Raw genomic sequence first — 17,290 nt, 5'->3', positions numbered from 1 at the left:
TACAGAAACAACTTTCTCACTCATCTCCTCCTTTCTGTTTTTGGCTCAGACAGATGGATAACACCCCTTCCTCTGACACTCACTCTCTCTTTCACTTACTCATCCACCATCTCTCTCTCTCTTATTCTTTCACTCTAATCAGCTGACATCAGTATTGCAGATCCCCACTGGCAAACTCAGACACTGATAACACACAGGAGTTTGTTTAGACTACACTTCGGTTTTCTGGACCTGAATTGATTTGAAGAGTGATGCCACCAAGATGATTCTGTGTCAGTGTTGACATAACGAAATGCTTCACACCAGAGTCCGAACAACTTATTGGATGTCCTTGAAAAATCCGCCAATATGAGCCTCTCACAGACGTATCAGTTTCTGCGTTGATGTTTGCAGATATCGGCCGACTAGCTAACATAGAAAAGGTTTTCATAAACTCCCCAGAAACCTGTCGATATGATCTCTGACAGAATAAGTACACGAAGCTGTATAAACAAACTCCAGACGTGAAAGACAGCAAATCGTTTTGAGTGTCAAATCACCAACATAGTGATGTCTGCGTTTATGTTGCAAATATGTGTTGATATAAAAACCTAAATTATACAGAATAAAAAAGGCAGAAAAAATGTGCAGCTGCTTATTTTCATTTATTTTTCAAAATTATTATTTGTATTATTTTTTATTGAAAAATAAACATACTTTTCTTAATTTAGCTTCTATTCTAACTTTTTTTTTTTTTTTTAAAGATTTGAAAAAAATCTTAAATCCCTAATATCTGTATCAGCATCGGCTTCCACATCAGTCAGTCCTTTGGTTGGATTGGGTCGCCGGCAACAATGCGTGAACATAAAATAAAGTTTTGTTAATATGGACATGATTTATAACGCTAAAATTGAAGAAATAAAAACCGATAACAATGTTCGGTGGTTCTCTCAATTCTCTCTGTCTTCCCTTGTGTCTGTCTCTAAAGCCCTTTAAAGACGTAAGTCTTTTAATATGAGTCACAAATATAAAGCCTAATTTTCTGAAAGGCTTTCCTCAAAAAGCTGAGCACTGTAATTCTTATAGAACAGTACTCGTGTGTACAGGACTATTTTTAGCTGCACGTTAATATCCATTTGGTGCACTGGGGTGTAGTTATGGCAGCTTGACAGTGTTTGAGGGCCTGACTCCAAACAAGCTGCAGTGCCCATGTTTATTGTAACTGTGGAAAATGGCTCCCAGTCCAATAGTGTGGCCCATTGATGAAAAAGGTGTAAAACATAGAAACAAGCTCAATTTAAAGCTCAAGCTACAGAGACGACACTTGTTTTGATCGATCGAATGTCGTTTTTTGGTGTTTTCTTGGCATTTTTGAGAATAACAAAGACCCGCACAATATCTCCATCCTTTCACTGTCTGCAAAGGTTAGAGACGCCGCTTCAAGGCAAAGGAAAGTTTTCGAGGACAACCCAGTAAAAGTCATCTGCCCTATCTTCTATTTGTGAGAAACCCACTGTGGCCCAAAGACCTGGCAATCACTGAAAGACCCAAAGACAAAACAAGAAAAAGCACTTTAACAAGTTTGAGTCGGCGCACTTTTTCTCAACCTCAGGGTCGTCTACCATCAGATGGATGGATGGATGGAGAGATAGATGGAGAGATAGATGGAGAGATAGATGACATACAAACAATTTCTGATGAATATAAAGGCGACGTACAGAGTCCTTCTGCGGCTGGTTCAGTTCCAAAACCTTTGCTGCATGTCTTCCTCGCTCTCTCCCCCTGTCAACCTCAACTCTAGCCTATCAAAGCATTTGTTGTTAATCTATTGTTTTCAGTGCTGGGTGCTGCTACGTCAAATGACGTTTTTATCAGCTACGTCTCTGGCAACGAGACTACGTGCAAGTGAATGCGCTAACATGGCAGACATTGTGGGGGAGAGAGCGCCTCAGTTGTCACTGCATTGGTGACATCAAACAGGATGCAATGGGGGGGGCAGAAATCTCACTTTGGTGTAAAAGAAAAGTCCAGAAAATATTCATGTTTTAAAATGTCATTTCTGACACAAAAATGTCCCAATGGTTTAAAAGAAACCAGTTTGAAACCAGTTTGAAACCAGTTTGGTGGGTGCCAGGCTGGTGGGTGCCAGCACAGCTCTGTTGGTCACCACACTGTTTGTGTTGATGCAGTTTCCAGGAGAGGGTGTTTTTGTGGTGATGGGTGTTACAAATGATGTTTACACTCCAGAGAGCTCAGTGCCACAGGGCTGCCAATGATATGGGGGGGCCTGGCACACACTCACACGCACAGAGATCCAGGTACACGCCCTCATCCCCCACATTTTAAAACACATTAATTCCTGCTATTTCTGTCCCCTTGCCTTGCTCTCTCTCTCACACACACACGCACGCACGCACACACACACACGCAGGCGGCCCTAAGTATCAGACCCCGGGAAATGACAGAGTTATTTACATCAGCAGACACACACACTCACACCAGCGCTTACACACCGCTTCATGAACACCACACACATACCCACACAGCCTACCCACTGCTGCACCTATGTTATCTCTGCTTTTATAATGACGTCATCAATAATTCGTGTGGAGGAGAGTCGGAGCACAAAAGACGGAGAGTGTGAAGCAGTGACGGGAAACCAGGAGGGTCAAAAACGTCAGTGTTGTTTGTGTGGATGCAGTCAGCAGGGTTTCCATGAGAATGTTACACGGCCTTCTCTAGCTATTTGTTTACCGTCACCGCTTGTGGCCTTGAAACGACGTGTGTGTGCTTCCGTATGTGTGTATGTGCCTGTACCCAGTGGTTCTGTCAAAACACACGCCTTTGTGTGTGAATAAAAGGGCAATTCGTTTGCTTTTGTTTATTTCCCCAAAGACAGACCTCTAAACACAATACACACCTCTGGATACCCTCTCAGCTGCTGCGTATATATCTGGCCTTCTGCTGGTTAGTGTGTGTTAGATAAGTGTGTGTGTTTGTGTGTGTGTGTCCTAAATACTTTTGCTTGTTTGTTTTGCAGAAGTGGATCGAGGGTTTGAGGTCGGTGATTCACAACTTTAAGGCCAACAACGTCTGTCCAATGACCTGCCTCAAGAAACAGTAAGTGCCTCCTGCTGCCCACTTTCCACACGTCTTTATTTAGCTTCACTCTGCGTTGGGAAAAGTGTGATAATAAACAGTTTTAAGTTCACTTTGTCTGTAAATCCAAATTCCTCGTCTCCTTTAGTTGGATGAGAATGTGCTTCCTGACCAACGTGAATGGGAAGATTCCTGTGAGAGGGTAAGAGAACATCGTGGCAGATTAGTTTAAACAATATCAATCGTTTTAATTCTAGTATAACTCACTCATCTCATATTCAGCTCTTCTAACTCAAACCCTTTCCCTCCTCGTCTTTCACAGCATTACACGCACATTCGCATCAGGGAAGACGGAGAAAGGGATTTTCCAGGCTCTGAAGGACCTGGGCCTTCCTAGTGGAAAGGTCAGACAACACTGATTGTCCACTGTAATGATCAGATGGATCTATACTGTATGTGTCAGTGAAAAGCTAACAGCCGTCTCGTTTCCCTTCCCCAGAACGATGAGATTGAACCAGTAGATTTCACCTATGACATTTTCTACGCGCTCACACAGAAGATCTGCCCTCGCACCGACATCGAAGAACTCTTCAAGAAAATGTGAGTCTCCCTTTATAACCTGCCTGCACGCTTTTAATAATGACTGATTGTTACACCTGAAATATAATCAATCTTCCAAATAACCAAGTGACAGTGGTGCCCTTGCATTGCCCTGTACCCATGTTACCATGTGGCCGGACAGAACAATGATATCCACTGTTCAAGTGTGAGAAAGTGCATCTTGTTGTGCATCAGGAGAGATGTTTCTGCGGCCGCTGCACTAACTACGTCTGGACAGCCTAACCTGCTTCCACGGCTCCACCTAATGACAACACTTAGAACGAGCCGTGATTAACATGTTGTGACTAAAAGTGTAACGTTGAAGACTGATCCTCTTTCTAATTTTAACTGACTGTGTGAATGACTTGTCTTATTAAGAAGCATAACATTTTGTTTTTTTTCTTCTTCTAATTAATTCCTTTGCAGCAATGGGAGCAAAACTGATTATTTAACTGTAGAACAGTTAGTCAGCTTTCTGAATGAAGTAAGCTCTTTATCATTCATTAACGTCTCTCTGTGTGTGTGGTTTGCCCGCGCCCCTCTCTGCGACTCCCCTGCTTCACCCCCTCCCGCCCCCTCCCCTGCTCTCGGTGGAAGTTGCCCTCCAGCTCGGACTGCACGTCAGCCGGCCCTCATTTGAACTCCGTTAATGGGATGTGGGACAAAATGTTTTCACTTCCAGTCAGCCCTGCGAGGGCAACTTCAACCCGCTGCCCTGTCCTGCACGCCCGCCCTCATCCCAGTCCCCCCCATCTTCCATCGCCGCCGCGGCTTGCCTAGCCTGTGTCTGATTGGTGTTGCCATGGCAACGGGAGGATAGAGGTTTCCATCCTGTTGCTTCCCGCTTGGCTCATCTTGCTTCCCGCTGTCTGTCTGTGGTGCGTGGCCGTGCTCTTTGTGGCTGAATACCTGCTTAGTGGCTCCGCTGTGCAGTCCCGTGTGTGCCGCTTCATGACCAGTCCTGTTGCTCACGCTCCGGTGCCACCAGTAGACCCTCAGCTTTGGTTAGATGAACTCCCACCTGGCTAACACAGTGGGCTGTGGCATTTATTTGTCCTAATGCTGATGTGTTGCTTCTATAGAGCTGACATGAACCCCTCCATGTGTGACTCCCTCACTTTTAAACCAACCACTGCACCGTTGGCTCAGTTTCCTGTGAATATCTCACAATGAAGTTTTGTTTGTTACGTCTTGTCTAACCCGGAGTGGCTTTCTGTTTGTCACATTTAGTAAACTATTAAAAACAATTATATTTGTCTAAATAAGAGGAGGAGCGCTGTTAGCACTTTGTCCCATGCTACATTAAACTGAGCCCTGTTCTGTGTCAGTGTCTTAAATCCAGTTAGTGTTTGGAAATAACTCAGTGTGGATGACTCTCTGTGTGTGTGTGTGTGTGCGTGTGTGTGTGTGCTGCTCTGCAGAACCAGCGCGACCCCCGGTTAAATGAGATTCTGTTCCCGTTCTATGACCCTAAGCGAGCCATGCAGATCATTGACAAATACGAGCGAGATGACGACCTGAAGAAGAAAGGTAAAAGGCTGAATGGAGGGAAACAGGAGGCAGGTGGATATAGAAGGCTTTGCTGCCACCTGCCTGTGTGACTTTGACATTGCAGTGTGTCACACCAAGTAATAGACCCTGCTGTAGTGTTAAGTTGATGCAGTAAAATGCATCTGTGTCATTCAGCTCATTTCTTATTCACACAGCAGCAGGTGTTGCTAAATCAACTCCATGTACCTTTGACACAGAGCAGCTGATGTTCTGTGGCAGGAAACTTCTACAGCATTTCTTTTCATTACAATCTGTAAAGCAGACAGTCTGACTGTTAACATGAAGGCAAATGTGAAGATTTGACCAGACTCCTGGGTTCAATGTGTGTTATCCAAGGGCCTGTTCGAGACAAACTCTGAGTTTAAGTCTGAGATCAGTTTCTCTGTCTCTTCCTGCAGAGAATGATGAAGCTAGATCATGTTTCAGTTCCTCATTCATACAGTTCATGTTAAAGTTCATCAGAGCACATCTACGTGCAGAAGTTTGAGTTGGATGATAAAAATATCAATTGGACACTAATTTGTAAATGAACATGTATATATTATGTGATTAATGTGATTAGTTCTGCTGATTGTTCATTTCTTTTTATTATATTACTGTATTGTAGATTATTTCTGAGTGAGCACGATAACTTTCGTTCAAACGTGATCTTTATACTGTGACATTTTTAAATTGCATTTTAACTATGATATATAAATATACGACTACTTGTTGAAATATAGTCACTGAATGCTATTGAGCAAGATTTATTTTAACCACTGACATGGTGAATCGCAGTATCTGAGCTTGATTGAACCAACTCACATCAGCTGATCTGGAAATGAAAACTCTGACTTTTCCCTCTCAGGGTTCAGGAGAGTTCTGGTTTGGGCTCAGTTTGTTAAATCAGGTTTTTTTTTAAGTAGTCCCAGACTTGCAAAATATATCCAACTATTTCCTTTTCTAAAGAATCTCTAACAACTGCATCATCCAGCTGATTATTCTTGTATGAAACAGGGACGACCTCTTACCCTCTCTTTTCCAGGTCAAATGTCCAGTGACGGGTTCTGTCGGTACCTGATGTCAGATGAAAACGCTCCAGTTTTCTTGGACCGGCTGGAGTTGTACCAGGAGATGGACCAACCGCTGGCCCATTACTTCATCAGCTCCTCCCACAACACCTACCTGACAGGCCGACAGTTTGGAGGGAAGTCCTCCGTGGAGATGTATCGCCAGGTTCTACTGTCAGGATGCAGGTAGATGGTGGAGAAACACACAGCCCATTGGATAAGTGAGGGTTGTATGTAACTATGCATGTTCATTGGTCGGTGCTCTTCATGATGTCAGGTGTGTAGAGCTGGACTGCTGGGATGGGAAAGGAGAGGACCAGGAGCCAATCATCACTCATGGAAAGGCCATGTGCACAGATATCTTATTTAAGGTGAACACAACCACACACACCACAGTACAGAACCTGCTGAGCCATTTCCTGCAACATCTTTAAGAGTTTCTCTTTATGTGTGCCTGCCCTCTGGTGTTGAAAGAATGGTGGTGCGTTAATCATGGCTTCTTCCTTCCTAATGCTCTTTGTTTTCTTTTTTTTTTCCCTGTTCCTCCTCCTCTTTCAACAGGATGTTATCCAAGCGATCAAAGAGACGGCATTTGTCACTTCAGATAACCCGGTTATTTTGTCCTTTGAAAATCATTGCTGGTAAATGTACAATTCAGTCATAAGCAAGTGTTACTGTATGATTTTGCTCATGTGATTATTTGCCGTAGTGCTTTATACATTATACAGTACATGGACACAATTCATTCTGTATGTGTGTGTGTGTGTGTGTGTGTGTGTCATCAGTAAACCACAGCAGTACAAGATGGCCAAATATTGTGAGGAGACCTTTGGCGACTTCCTCCTCAAACTGCCTGTGGAGAACTTTCCGGTGAATACGCTCATCTCTATCAATAGTAATTTTATGATGATGGATTATTTAAGGATGATGATGATGACATATTTAAATATATGACTGTGTTCTCTTTGACAGATTGAATCTGGGCGCCCCTTGCCCTCTCCGAACGACCTCAAACGTAAAATCCTCATCAAAAATAAGCGCTTGAAACCTGAAGTGGAACAGAGTGCGTACACAAGTCGTCCCAGTGAATAATTGGATTTGTTCATGACCTGTGTGTCATCTTAATTTGTAACATGTGTCTTCATTTGGAATACAGAGCAGCTGGAGGCCTTTAAGAAACACATGGAGGCCGGAGAGACCAACACCCCAGCCATCATCATGGGAGAGGAGAATGAAGAAGAAACAGAGAACGGTCAGTTGTTATACACACTATGTAGCACAGTGTGTGTGTGTGGCTGAGTTTCTCACACAGCTGTAGTAGTATAGTATAGAAGAGGAAGTGATTAAGACATTTAATAATTGTCAAACACTATTTTAGCGTGATAATTAGATTGAATAAACATTTGTGCAAATATTGTTGTAAAAATAAAACATTTCAAAAAGCTGCATCAATACACTACAATACAATACACTGTAAAGTAGTGTTTAGTATCACGGCTGAATGCATCATGTAATGGAGATATAATTGGAGAGATGTGCTCTAATATTAGTTTATTTGTGTTTGTGTGCAGGAGAAAAAGATGCTGAGGATAAAGATTTGAATTTGAACTCCGAGGCAACGAGTATGAAAGAAGCAAACAGTGTTTCTCAGAACGCTGTCAGCACGAGGAAACCGGAGGAACGCAGCAACAGTATTAAGAAGGTGGGTCAGCGCTTTGATTTACTGACATCACCATGGTTACAGTGTCTTCGACTCACAGGAGAACACTGAACAATAAGATTTAGATTTGACTTCAGGACCTAGTTGTTGATGGAGCTCAATGGGAAAGAAGGAGTGGCTGCAACTCTTTGGCCCAAACCCTTCCACTCTGATGTGACCACTGCAACAAGAAGACATTAGAATTACACACTTTGCCCGTGTGGCTCATTCTAATCACGGTTTGGCTGTAGCCTTGTGAGGTTCATTGAGACAAACCTGACAATGCCTCTGATTACAGGCAGTCACTTAGTGAACCTGCTGATAATAATGTTTATCGACACTGTTAAAAATGAGTCGACCGTCGATTATTTATGTTATGAATAAGGCATATCTTTCCCTGTGTGCTTGATGACAATTTAATATAAGTAAAAAATATATCCAATTCAATTGTTTTTTTAAACCTATTGTGCTCTGGACGTTGATTATGTGCAGCCCAGCTTTGCTGTTTTGTTTTTTTTAAACTTCATCTTGAGGCTTAAAAGCATAATAAATAAATACATGTATAATGACAACATCTTTTCAATTGACTAACCTATGTAATACATATAAAGCAGGTAATTGTTGTGGTTTAATGAGAATGTTATAATGAATGAGAATGAATCACACACATCTAAGTGGATGTTTTGTTATGCGTGTGTTGTTTGCAGGTACCCGATGATGAAGTGACGGAGATGTCAGAAGCCACAGAAGCAACAGACGCCACAGACATCTCTGAAGCATCCGACCAAGACAACAACAAGAAGGCGAGGACACATCTGCCTCCACTCGTTCTCCCACACACTCATCACTACTTGTCTCTAACCCCAGATGTGTGTGTGCGTGTACCTGTCCTGTGCAGGCTGCAGAAGAAGCAGAAGACTCTGAAGAGGCTCTGATCGCTCAGTACACGTATGTAGGAGCCACCACCAACATCCACCCATATCTCTCAGCCATGGTCAACTACGCACAGCCTGTCAAGTTCCAGAGTTTTGATGTGGCAGAGGGTGAGCTCCCACTTCCTCGTTGTATAATTTGCCTCTACTATAACCAGATGATTTATAATTACATGATAGGAATTAGTACAATAATTAAGGGCTGACCTGAACTTTTAATATATTTTGGTCTGGATAAAAAAAAGATTATAAAATATTAATACCAAACAAATCCAGCTTAACTCCCTGCTGATCTCTCAATTTCTCTGTCTCTCAGAAAGAAACATCCATCATAACATGTCATCTTTCAACGAGTCTGTCGGCCTGGGTTACCTGAAGACCAACGCTATCGAGTTTGTCAAGTATCCTTTGGACTGTTGAGAAATCAATGTCAGCTGCACTGCATTTATCTGGAAAACAGAAAAGCATCTTTCAGAGTGACCAGATTTTATTATAGCACACGTTTAATTACCATTGTATCAGAAAATCTCCCAGGTGAGAAAGACGTCTATACTGCTTAACTTTAAATTTAACAAGAAGCTTTAATTGGATGTTTTATTGTGATCACTACTACTGAGATTTCCCCTCTTGTTCACTGAGCACATTCACTTCCACACCTTTGTGATAGTCAGAGTTATATCTTAATAAGGTCACCTATATGAGATCGGGATGTTGGGTCAGTGCTGATGTTTTCAGCCATATTTGTTTCCACTCTGCTGCTGGAAGAGAACTGGAGGCCTCTGGAGGCCCGTGTGCCTTTGGACTGTGTCACTCGGCCTGACCCGCATACACACATATTCACTTGCCTCCCTCTCTCTCTCTCTCTCCCCCCCCAATGGGACTGCATGACCCAAGCTGTTCACACTAAAAATAGTCCTGCAGTCTGTTTGATGGACACACACACATGTGCTGTAACACACATGGTCTCTTTCCTTTGGAAAAAAAAATGAATTCCCTTAGCGTCAGCGCAGCTACAACAAGCGTCAGATGAGCCGTATCTACCCCAAAGGGGGCCGGGTGGACTCCAGTAATTACATGCCTCAGATCTTCTGGAACGCAGGCTGCCAGATGGTCTCACTGAACTTCCAGACCCCAGGTACCACAACACGCAACATGGGTCCCCTGACCTCACACACACCCAGAGAAGTACTCCACGTTCAGGATTGCATCAAGCTTTTGATGTAGGAAAGCGCAGCATGCAGTGAACTTCTGACCTCACGTTCACACATCATAAGCTTCTTACATTATACACGTGTAGTCTGGAATAACGTGGAGCCACGAATCAACAAGCCACACGACCCCTCCACCTTACAAATGCACACATCCCAAAATATACGCATTCCAAGAACATTTTTGACTTGAAAAGCCAGCTTTGATTCACTTCACCCAAATTACAAAAAGCAAACTTTCCTCACCAACCTGTTGATAGCTCTGTCTCTTTAGGCCAAGGTGTTCAGGTGTCTACAATGGAAGCTTTTCTTACTGCTCATTTTTGTTGTTTAAACTTTTATATTTTACACATAAACTAGTAAAGGGCATCAGAACTTGAGTTTTATTTGGGTATCAAAACATAGTTGTTATGAAAACTGCACACATCAATTTCTATGTCAGTCTGAAACTAGAAAAGAAATGTTTGGTGCATTTGGCTCAGCCTGTGAGAGAAATCTATTGCTTGTTATTTTGCAGCATCAGGTTAGGCATCCATGAACCTGAGTGGATTCATCTCATACTCAACCAGTTCATCTGCTTTTCAATAAGACTCTAAACACATCATCATAACTGCCACAGCCACATACACACCTATACAGTGAGGGATGCCTGTTGTAAAACAGCTGCTGTCCCACGGCCAGAGGCAAGAGGGCTCAGACCATATGGCTCGCTCGGAGCAGAGCATGTGCAACATTGGAGGGAGGGAGGGGTGGAGCGTCAGGGTTTCTCACAAGGGAGCTGGGGTCACACAAGAGCTGGAGCGTCTGTGATGGAGGGATAAATGGTTAGAGGGGGAAAAACAGATGTCAGGGGAAATGTAAAATGCTTCTCTCTCTTTCAGCTAAGAGATAGCTCCTCAGAAATGAATGCAAACTAAAAAGTTTATTAATTGTTTTGGATTTTTTAAATGATATCTCAGTTCCTGAACTCCACTCACCCTCTCATGTCTCTGATCTCTCTCTCAGACCTGGCCATGCAGTTGAACCAGGGAAAGTTCGAATACAACGGCTCCTGCGGGTGAGAAAGCTCCTCACTCCTGTCCTGAGCTCATTCCCATCCCTCCCTTCTCCGCCCCTCTCTGAAACTCATCAATTAAAGCTTGTCACATCTCATTAGTGGTTGCCAGCAGCGACCGTAGCTACTGTCTACCCCTGAGAGCCAATGAGTGTTTTAGAGAAGCAGGCTCATCTTCACTCGCCTCCGAGGCTCTCTGCAGTCATCTATCTCTTCCTCCCTCCATCGCTGTCTTCATCCCTTGCCTCTAATGCTATCCCTGAGGGAGAGATTTAACTGCTAATGCTGTAAATCTCATATGTGGGGAGATCAGGGCTTTTGCAGACACCCATCATTACTAATGTCTTTCTGATGGGCCCCTGGTTAACACAAAAAATGCCACACACAACACCTTAGTCCCACTGTGTCATTAAAGAGCACTATTGAAGCTAAAAAATGTATAGTAATAATAGAAACTATTTTATTATGAGGACTGTAATTTACATCAGAATGTCAGTGTTCCCCTATTTGATCTTCAAGGTAGATTAATTCTACTGTGTGCATTTTCCTCCATTTATCTACTGTGTGTGTGTTAGGTACCTGCTGAAGCCTGACTTCATGCGGCGGTCAGACAGGATGTTTGACCCCTTCTCAGAGACACCAGTGGATGGTGTCATCGCTGCAACCTGCAGTGTCCAGGTCAGAAAAACCTGTAAATAAAGAGAAAATTACAGCATTTTAACATAGAACTTAATCATTAAAGTAGTTTTACTATCATATTTATACAAGGCCTGGTTATCTCACTCCTCTCTGTTGTGCATCCTTCCAGGAGCCAGTTAGTTATTACAGACAAATATAAGTATATTATAGTTATAATACTGGTTGTATAATTGAGGATATTAAAGAAATTTAGATGGCGCTTGATTATAGATAATACCCTTTGTGTCAAGAATATGGTCCCATCACAGTGAATAATTACATATTAAATATGATTCCTATGAAATCTAACACTTGAAAAGTATCAATATCTTTTTCTCAGGTATTCTCTGGTCAGTTCCTGTCCGACAAGAAAATTGGCACGTATGTTGAAGTGGACATGTACGGGCTGCCGACAGACACCATCAGGAAAGAGTTTCGCACACGCATGGTGATGAACAATGGGCTGAACCCCGCCTACAACGAGGAGCCCTTCGTCTTCAGAAAGGTAGCGAGACGTCACAGTAGGAGGAATAGGAAGCCAGTGATTCGGGTTTGGGGAAAATGGGCAATAACGAGGCAGGAGTAAGCAAGAGTACATTTCTACGAGATGATGCACAATAATGCAAATTCTTCAATTTCTCCTAAATATTTAGAAAAGAGTGTCATTGGATTATCTTGGATGAAAGACAATAATTGTGGTCATTAGCAAAAGCATCAAACCAAAAGAGAAAAGGAAGTACAAACTACACTGGGGTCCAAAAGTTTAAAAGCACTTTCCTTGAATAGGAAACTGGTCTTGGACTTTTGGACCCTGCTGTATGTTTGCCTGTGTTGTAGCTCGCAGAAGAAACAGCTAGGGACAGCACAGAGGGAGGAACAACAGAAAGAAATAATTAGAGGTGGAGAAAGAGATGGGAGATGAAGAGAGCATAAATGTGTGTGTGTGAGCGTCCACTCGCTGAATAGTGCTGCTCTCAGCAGAATGAGGAGTCTCTCAGCCATGACTGTGACTCCAGCTTCCTAACACACACCATCAATCACAGCCTGCCGCAGTGCTGCTCTGCTCTCTCACACACACACTCACACACACACACACTTGCACAGTGCTATCGAACGGGGGCATCACAGGCAAAGCTGCTGGCAAAGACTCGTTTCTCGCATCCACACACACACACACACACAGCCCTGAAATACTGCCACACCTTTGCATGCGTACATACACACTGCTGTCAAGATGACTCAAAGCAAACAATACACACCAGCGTTTACACACACAGCACATCTGCAAGGCTACATTTGTGTAGGCGTACACACAAGCGGTGCTTCCACCCATTCATCTCCAGTGAGTATTCTTCGGCCTTATCTCTTACCTTCCCCTCCGTCTAGGTATTAATCATCCTCCTCTCGCCGCTCACTTATCTCCACACACAAGGCCAGTTAAGACTCTCGCTTCCTCTTTTTTTCCTCCAAGGGTGTACGCACACAAGCTCATCCACAGAAACAAGTTGCATACACACACACGTGTTCTACGAGATAGACTCCAATCCCTGGATATGTAGTAGCCGTGGAGATGGTCTTTTCAGTGCAGATATGCTGTGTGTTGCTCTGCTATCATGCAGTTTCTCTGTATCTCACAGTGACTGTCCCCTGATACTGTCCCCTGCAGTTTTATCCTTGACCTTCGCCTTTAATGATGCTGGTTTATTGCAATGGCTGCAAGATTTAGTTGCTTAACCATATACACACCAGAAAGAATTATGCGGGGACCGGCCTCTAATGTCAACTAACGCCCACGCTCTTTACCTAATCTTGTTGTTCATTATATTATTATAATTCCAGTTGCTTTTCCCTCCCACCCTCTTTCTTTTTCCTTGCATCTACCACTCCTAGGTGATCTTACCAGATCTGGCGGTACTGCGCATCGCCGTTTACGACGACAACAACAAGCTGATTGGCCAGCGCATCCTGCCTCTGGATGGCCTGCAGGCCGGCTACCGCCACATCTCTCTGAGGAACGAGGGCAACAAACCCCTGTCGTTGCCCACCATCTTCTGCCAAATCATCCTCAAGACCTACGTGCCCGACGGCTTTGGAGGTGAGGCGAACAAGAACCAACACACACTCACACGTTTGAGAATTTGAGGGGGGAAGCAAGTTTTTGAAAATAGACATGGGTCACTAAGAGTTCTTAATTTTTTTTATATTCTGTGCAAAAATAATACATTTCTTAAAGTTAGTAAATAAGATATATGCTGTCTGCATGTAGTCTGCCATCACTGTAACACTTGTGTTGTCTGTGAGCTTCTGTAAAACCTGCTAGTTATTATTATTATAAAGATTCTTTGTCATGTTGGGTCCTTGAATTTAAGGGCATTGGGTCTGTACATTTTTTGAGAAGTTCAAGAATTTGAAGCTGAGGGTGTTGAAACAGGGATTCCATGTTTGTTTCAAACTGACATACTTTGTTTTCCTGCTTCAGGAATATTCTTTATTCATGGCTGATAGGAAAGTAGCTTCTGTAGGGAGGAGAGAGAAAAGAAAAGCAGTGCATCTCTCTCTCTCTCTCTCTCTCTCTCTCTCTCTCTCTCTCTCTCTCTCTCTCTCTCTCTCTCAACCGCTCACTTACTCTTTGCATCGGGCTGGTTTGAATATACAGCGTTAACGACATGAGGATCCAAATGATGATGACAGTGAATCTGCAGTAAGACCGAAGCATACAAATGAGCGGGGCAATTGAGTTGTCATTAAATAAAGCCAAGGGGTTTGTGCTGAGGAGCCATTACTGTAACCATTAGCTTTCTTCTGTGAGATCTGCTTCCAGAATCACTTCTCTACCCCGTGCAGCAGTGTAGTGGAGTTGAAAATAAAATCCTTCCCTTAAGATGCAGTGTTAAACAAGTTAGATCTAATCCAGTCCTGACAGTATACTTTCTCAATATAATAATGCAGTCGTTGCTCATGAAGAGAGGGATAGATTTTGTGATACTGTGCATCTCTGTGCGCAGGAAAGAGATAAAATCAAACACACTTTGTATACGGCATTTCTGTTTGCTTTAACCACTTCAGACATGTCTCTTTTAAATGGTCTCTTTCAGGTTCATTTACTTTCTTGAAATATGTTTCTTGCTTTGGATAAGCTTGAAATAAAAAAGGTAGTTTGTGGTCAGTTTATAAAATCATCTTCTCTTTTCCCTAAACTATACTAACTAATCGTTTTTTGTGTTTCAGCAATTGTGGATGCTCTATCAGACCCAAAGAAGTTTTTGACCATAGCAGAGAAGAGAGCTGACCAGATGAAAGCACTGGGGATTGACACGGTACACACGACAACACACAAAACAAACACAAACACACCCCGGAAGCTTCAGACTGAGTTAACTGACAGGTTAACTGGTAGGAAAAACACGTTCTCACTCTGTGACCAAAAGAATGCTCCAACTATGTGTTTTACTCTGTGAACAGCACTCTCAATGAAATCATCATGAGATTTCCACTTAAATCCTTCCCTTCCCTGTTGTAGAACGACATAGCAGACGTTCCCAGTGGCAGCTCCAAGAACGACAAGAAGGGAAAGGGTAAAGGAGACACGGTGAAGACCAGTGTGACACCGCAGACCAGCTCAGACATGGCCCAGAACTCCAACAGCGCCCAGAATAACACAGCCGAAAGCAAGAAGGGTAGATGCTGATTTAGAAACATGCATATTCAACATATACAGATGTACAGTATGTAGACAGAGTTCAAACTCTCTTTTCTCCTGTGACAGATAATACACTGGTGCCTAATGTCAACATTGATGACTTAAAACAAATGAAGGTTGGTTTCCACACTTCTACCTCACCTACTCTGGAGATGCATTAAATGTGAAAGGAGTAATAAAAGTAAAATGTATCAAATATCAAAAATGTGTACAATAAAAGTTCTCCTCCTGGTAAATCTATTTTATATATTTAACCTTTTGTACTAAATTACTGTTCTGTAAACATGCTAGCAGAAAAGGCCTGTACCCAGCCATTATATTGCCCCAGTCTGTTATGTTCAAAAGCTCTTCTCTACATGACTTACACAACATAACTAAATGTTTGTCTCCCGCTGCAGACGTACCTTAAACTGATTAAAAAGCAACAGAAGGAGCTGAGCACTTTAAAGAAGAAACACGTGAAGGTGGGTATTAGATTGAAAGCAGACCTCCACCTTTCATCTTCCACTGACCATGGCTTCATCCCTGTGTTAGCTCGAACAAACAGCCACATAATTTATGTTTTATTTGAAATTAGACTTGCTAAAGTTGCTTTCCTTTTGACCAGAGCTCACCATAGCGACCAGAGTGGGTGTCAGCTCATTCACAGTGGCTCATTCATTATAACAGGATTAAGTCCTGTTGTGTAACATGTATAATGATACTATCCAGAGTCCAGGACCATCTGCTGACTGAATAAAGAGGACTGCTGCCTCCTTAGTCAATTTTACAACATAAATCTTATGATTTCAGAATCTGTTTTAAGCTTTTTATTTCATATGTGCTTATGAAGGAGGAGCACACAGGTTAAGAGTGCACCTCCACAGTATAAACTAGAATAGCGCATAGTAGAGCACGTACCTTCGCCAAGGTCCAACAGTCACTTTACATTTAATCAAGCTGCACCAAATTTCCCACACTCATAGATATCAGTTCTCTAATTCTGCCAGCCTTATTTCATCAAGATCCATGAATTATTCCCTAGGAAAACTGTGAAAATGTCAAAAAGCGCCATCCAGATCTGCACCAAAATGTAATGTGTTCCTCCCTGACCCAAACCACAACCTTCCACCTAGTAATGTGTTAATCCAGCGGTAGGTAGGTGTGGGAGTTTTTGTGAAATCCTGCTAAATATCAAATGCAGAAGAAAACATAACCTTTCTTGGTGACGAAATAAATACTTAAGTGGTTCATGTCTTTTCTTTTTTTCGACAGGATCAAAATATAATGCAGAAAGCCCACTGCAGTCAGATGGAAAAGTTGGTGTCTCTGAATGATAAGGAAAAGACAAACCTGGAGAAACTGCTGGAGAAAGCCATCAAGAAACGTGGGTAAGTAGTGAAACAAAAGAAAATTCACGTTCGTATTGACATTATGGCTCAGAGCTGACCAGGTTTGCCATGTATACTGTGTATATGTCCAGGGATACACGCTGGACCGGCTAATGTTTGTGTCCGTCCTCAGTGAATGGACCAAACACTGTGAACTGTGTTTAAAATATGTCTACAACTCAACAATAGTGTCAGATGTAAAATTGTAATAACAGGACTCGACTTGTATGTACGCTTTTGGCCATATAGTCTGTGATCAATAAGAAAGGTCTCATTAAAACTGAACTATCTGACTAAAGTTCTTCTTTAGAGATATATTAGGATACTAAATTTAACTTGCATTGTTTTGATTGTCACTTATATTTATGTTC

At 42.5% G+C, this 17,290-nt stretch overlaps 1 protein-coding gene across 4 annotated transcripts in view; it reads left to right on the top strand.

Annotated features, from left to right (window-relative positions):
- LOC117758565 (1-phosphatidylinositol 4,5-bisphosphate phosphodiesterase beta-4-like) overlaps window positions 1–17,290 on the top strand; it is a 68,318-nt gene that overhangs the window by 45,123 nt on the left and 5,905 nt on the right. For all 4 annotated transcript variants that reach the window (XM_034580347.1, XM_034580345.1, XM_034580346.1 and 1 more), the window contains exons 8-33: window positions 3,020–3,099; window positions 3,227–3,280; window positions 3,401–3,482; window positions 3,578–3,678; window positions 4,105–4,162; window positions 5,100–5,208; window positions 6,254–6,464; window positions 6,556–6,649; window positions 6,840–6,919; window positions 7,064–7,148; window positions 7,251–7,341; window positions 7,435–7,530; window positions 7,850–7,980; window positions 8,685–8,780; window positions 8,876–9,020; window positions 9,226–9,310; window positions 9,920–10,044; window positions 11,123–11,174; window positions 11,747–11,849; window positions 12,190–12,354; window positions 13,740–13,944; window positions 15,078–15,166; window positions 15,370–15,526; window positions 15,616–15,665; window positions 15,948–16,013; window positions 16,804–16,919. In XM_034580347.1, coding sequence (XP_034436238.1) covers window positions 3,020–3,099; window positions 3,227–3,280; window positions 3,401–3,482; window positions 3,578–3,678; window positions 4,105–4,162; window positions 5,100–5,208; window positions 6,254–6,464; window positions 6,556–6,649; window positions 6,840–6,919; window positions 7,064–7,148; window positions 7,251–7,341; window positions 7,435–7,530; window positions 7,850–7,980; window positions 8,685–8,780; window positions 8,876–9,020; window positions 9,226–9,310; window positions 9,920–10,044; window positions 11,123–11,174; window positions 11,747–11,849; window positions 12,190–12,354; window positions 13,740–13,944; window positions 15,078–15,166; window positions 15,370–15,526; window positions 15,616–15,665; window positions 15,948–16,013; window positions 16,804–16,919 — 2,726 coding nt within the window. The remainder of the gene's footprint in view (window positions 1–3,019; window positions 3,100–3,226; window positions 3,281–3,400; window positions 3,483–3,577; window positions 3,679–4,104; window positions 4,163–5,099; window positions 5,209–6,253; window positions 6,465–6,555; window positions 6,650–6,839; window positions 6,920–7,063; window positions 7,149–7,250; window positions 7,342–7,434; window positions 7,531–7,849; window positions 7,981–8,684; window positions 8,781–8,875; window positions 9,021–9,225; window positions 9,311–9,919; window positions 10,045–11,122; window positions 11,175–11,746; window positions 11,850–12,189; window positions 12,355–13,739; window positions 13,945–15,077; window positions 15,167–15,369; window positions 15,527–15,615; window positions 15,666–15,947; window positions 16,014–16,803; window positions 16,920–17,290) is intronic.

This window comes from Hippoglossus hippoglossus, chromosome 24, assembly GCF_009819705.1.
Source record: "Hippoglossus hippoglossus isolate fHipHip1 chromosome 24, fHipHip1.pri, whole genome shotgun sequence".
NCBI classification, from domain to species: domain Eukaryota; kingdom Metazoa; phylum Chordata; class Actinopteri; order Pleuronectiformes; family Pleuronectidae; genus Hippoglossus; species Hippoglossus hippoglossus.
This window is presented reverse-complemented; position numbering and strand designations above follow the sequence as displayed.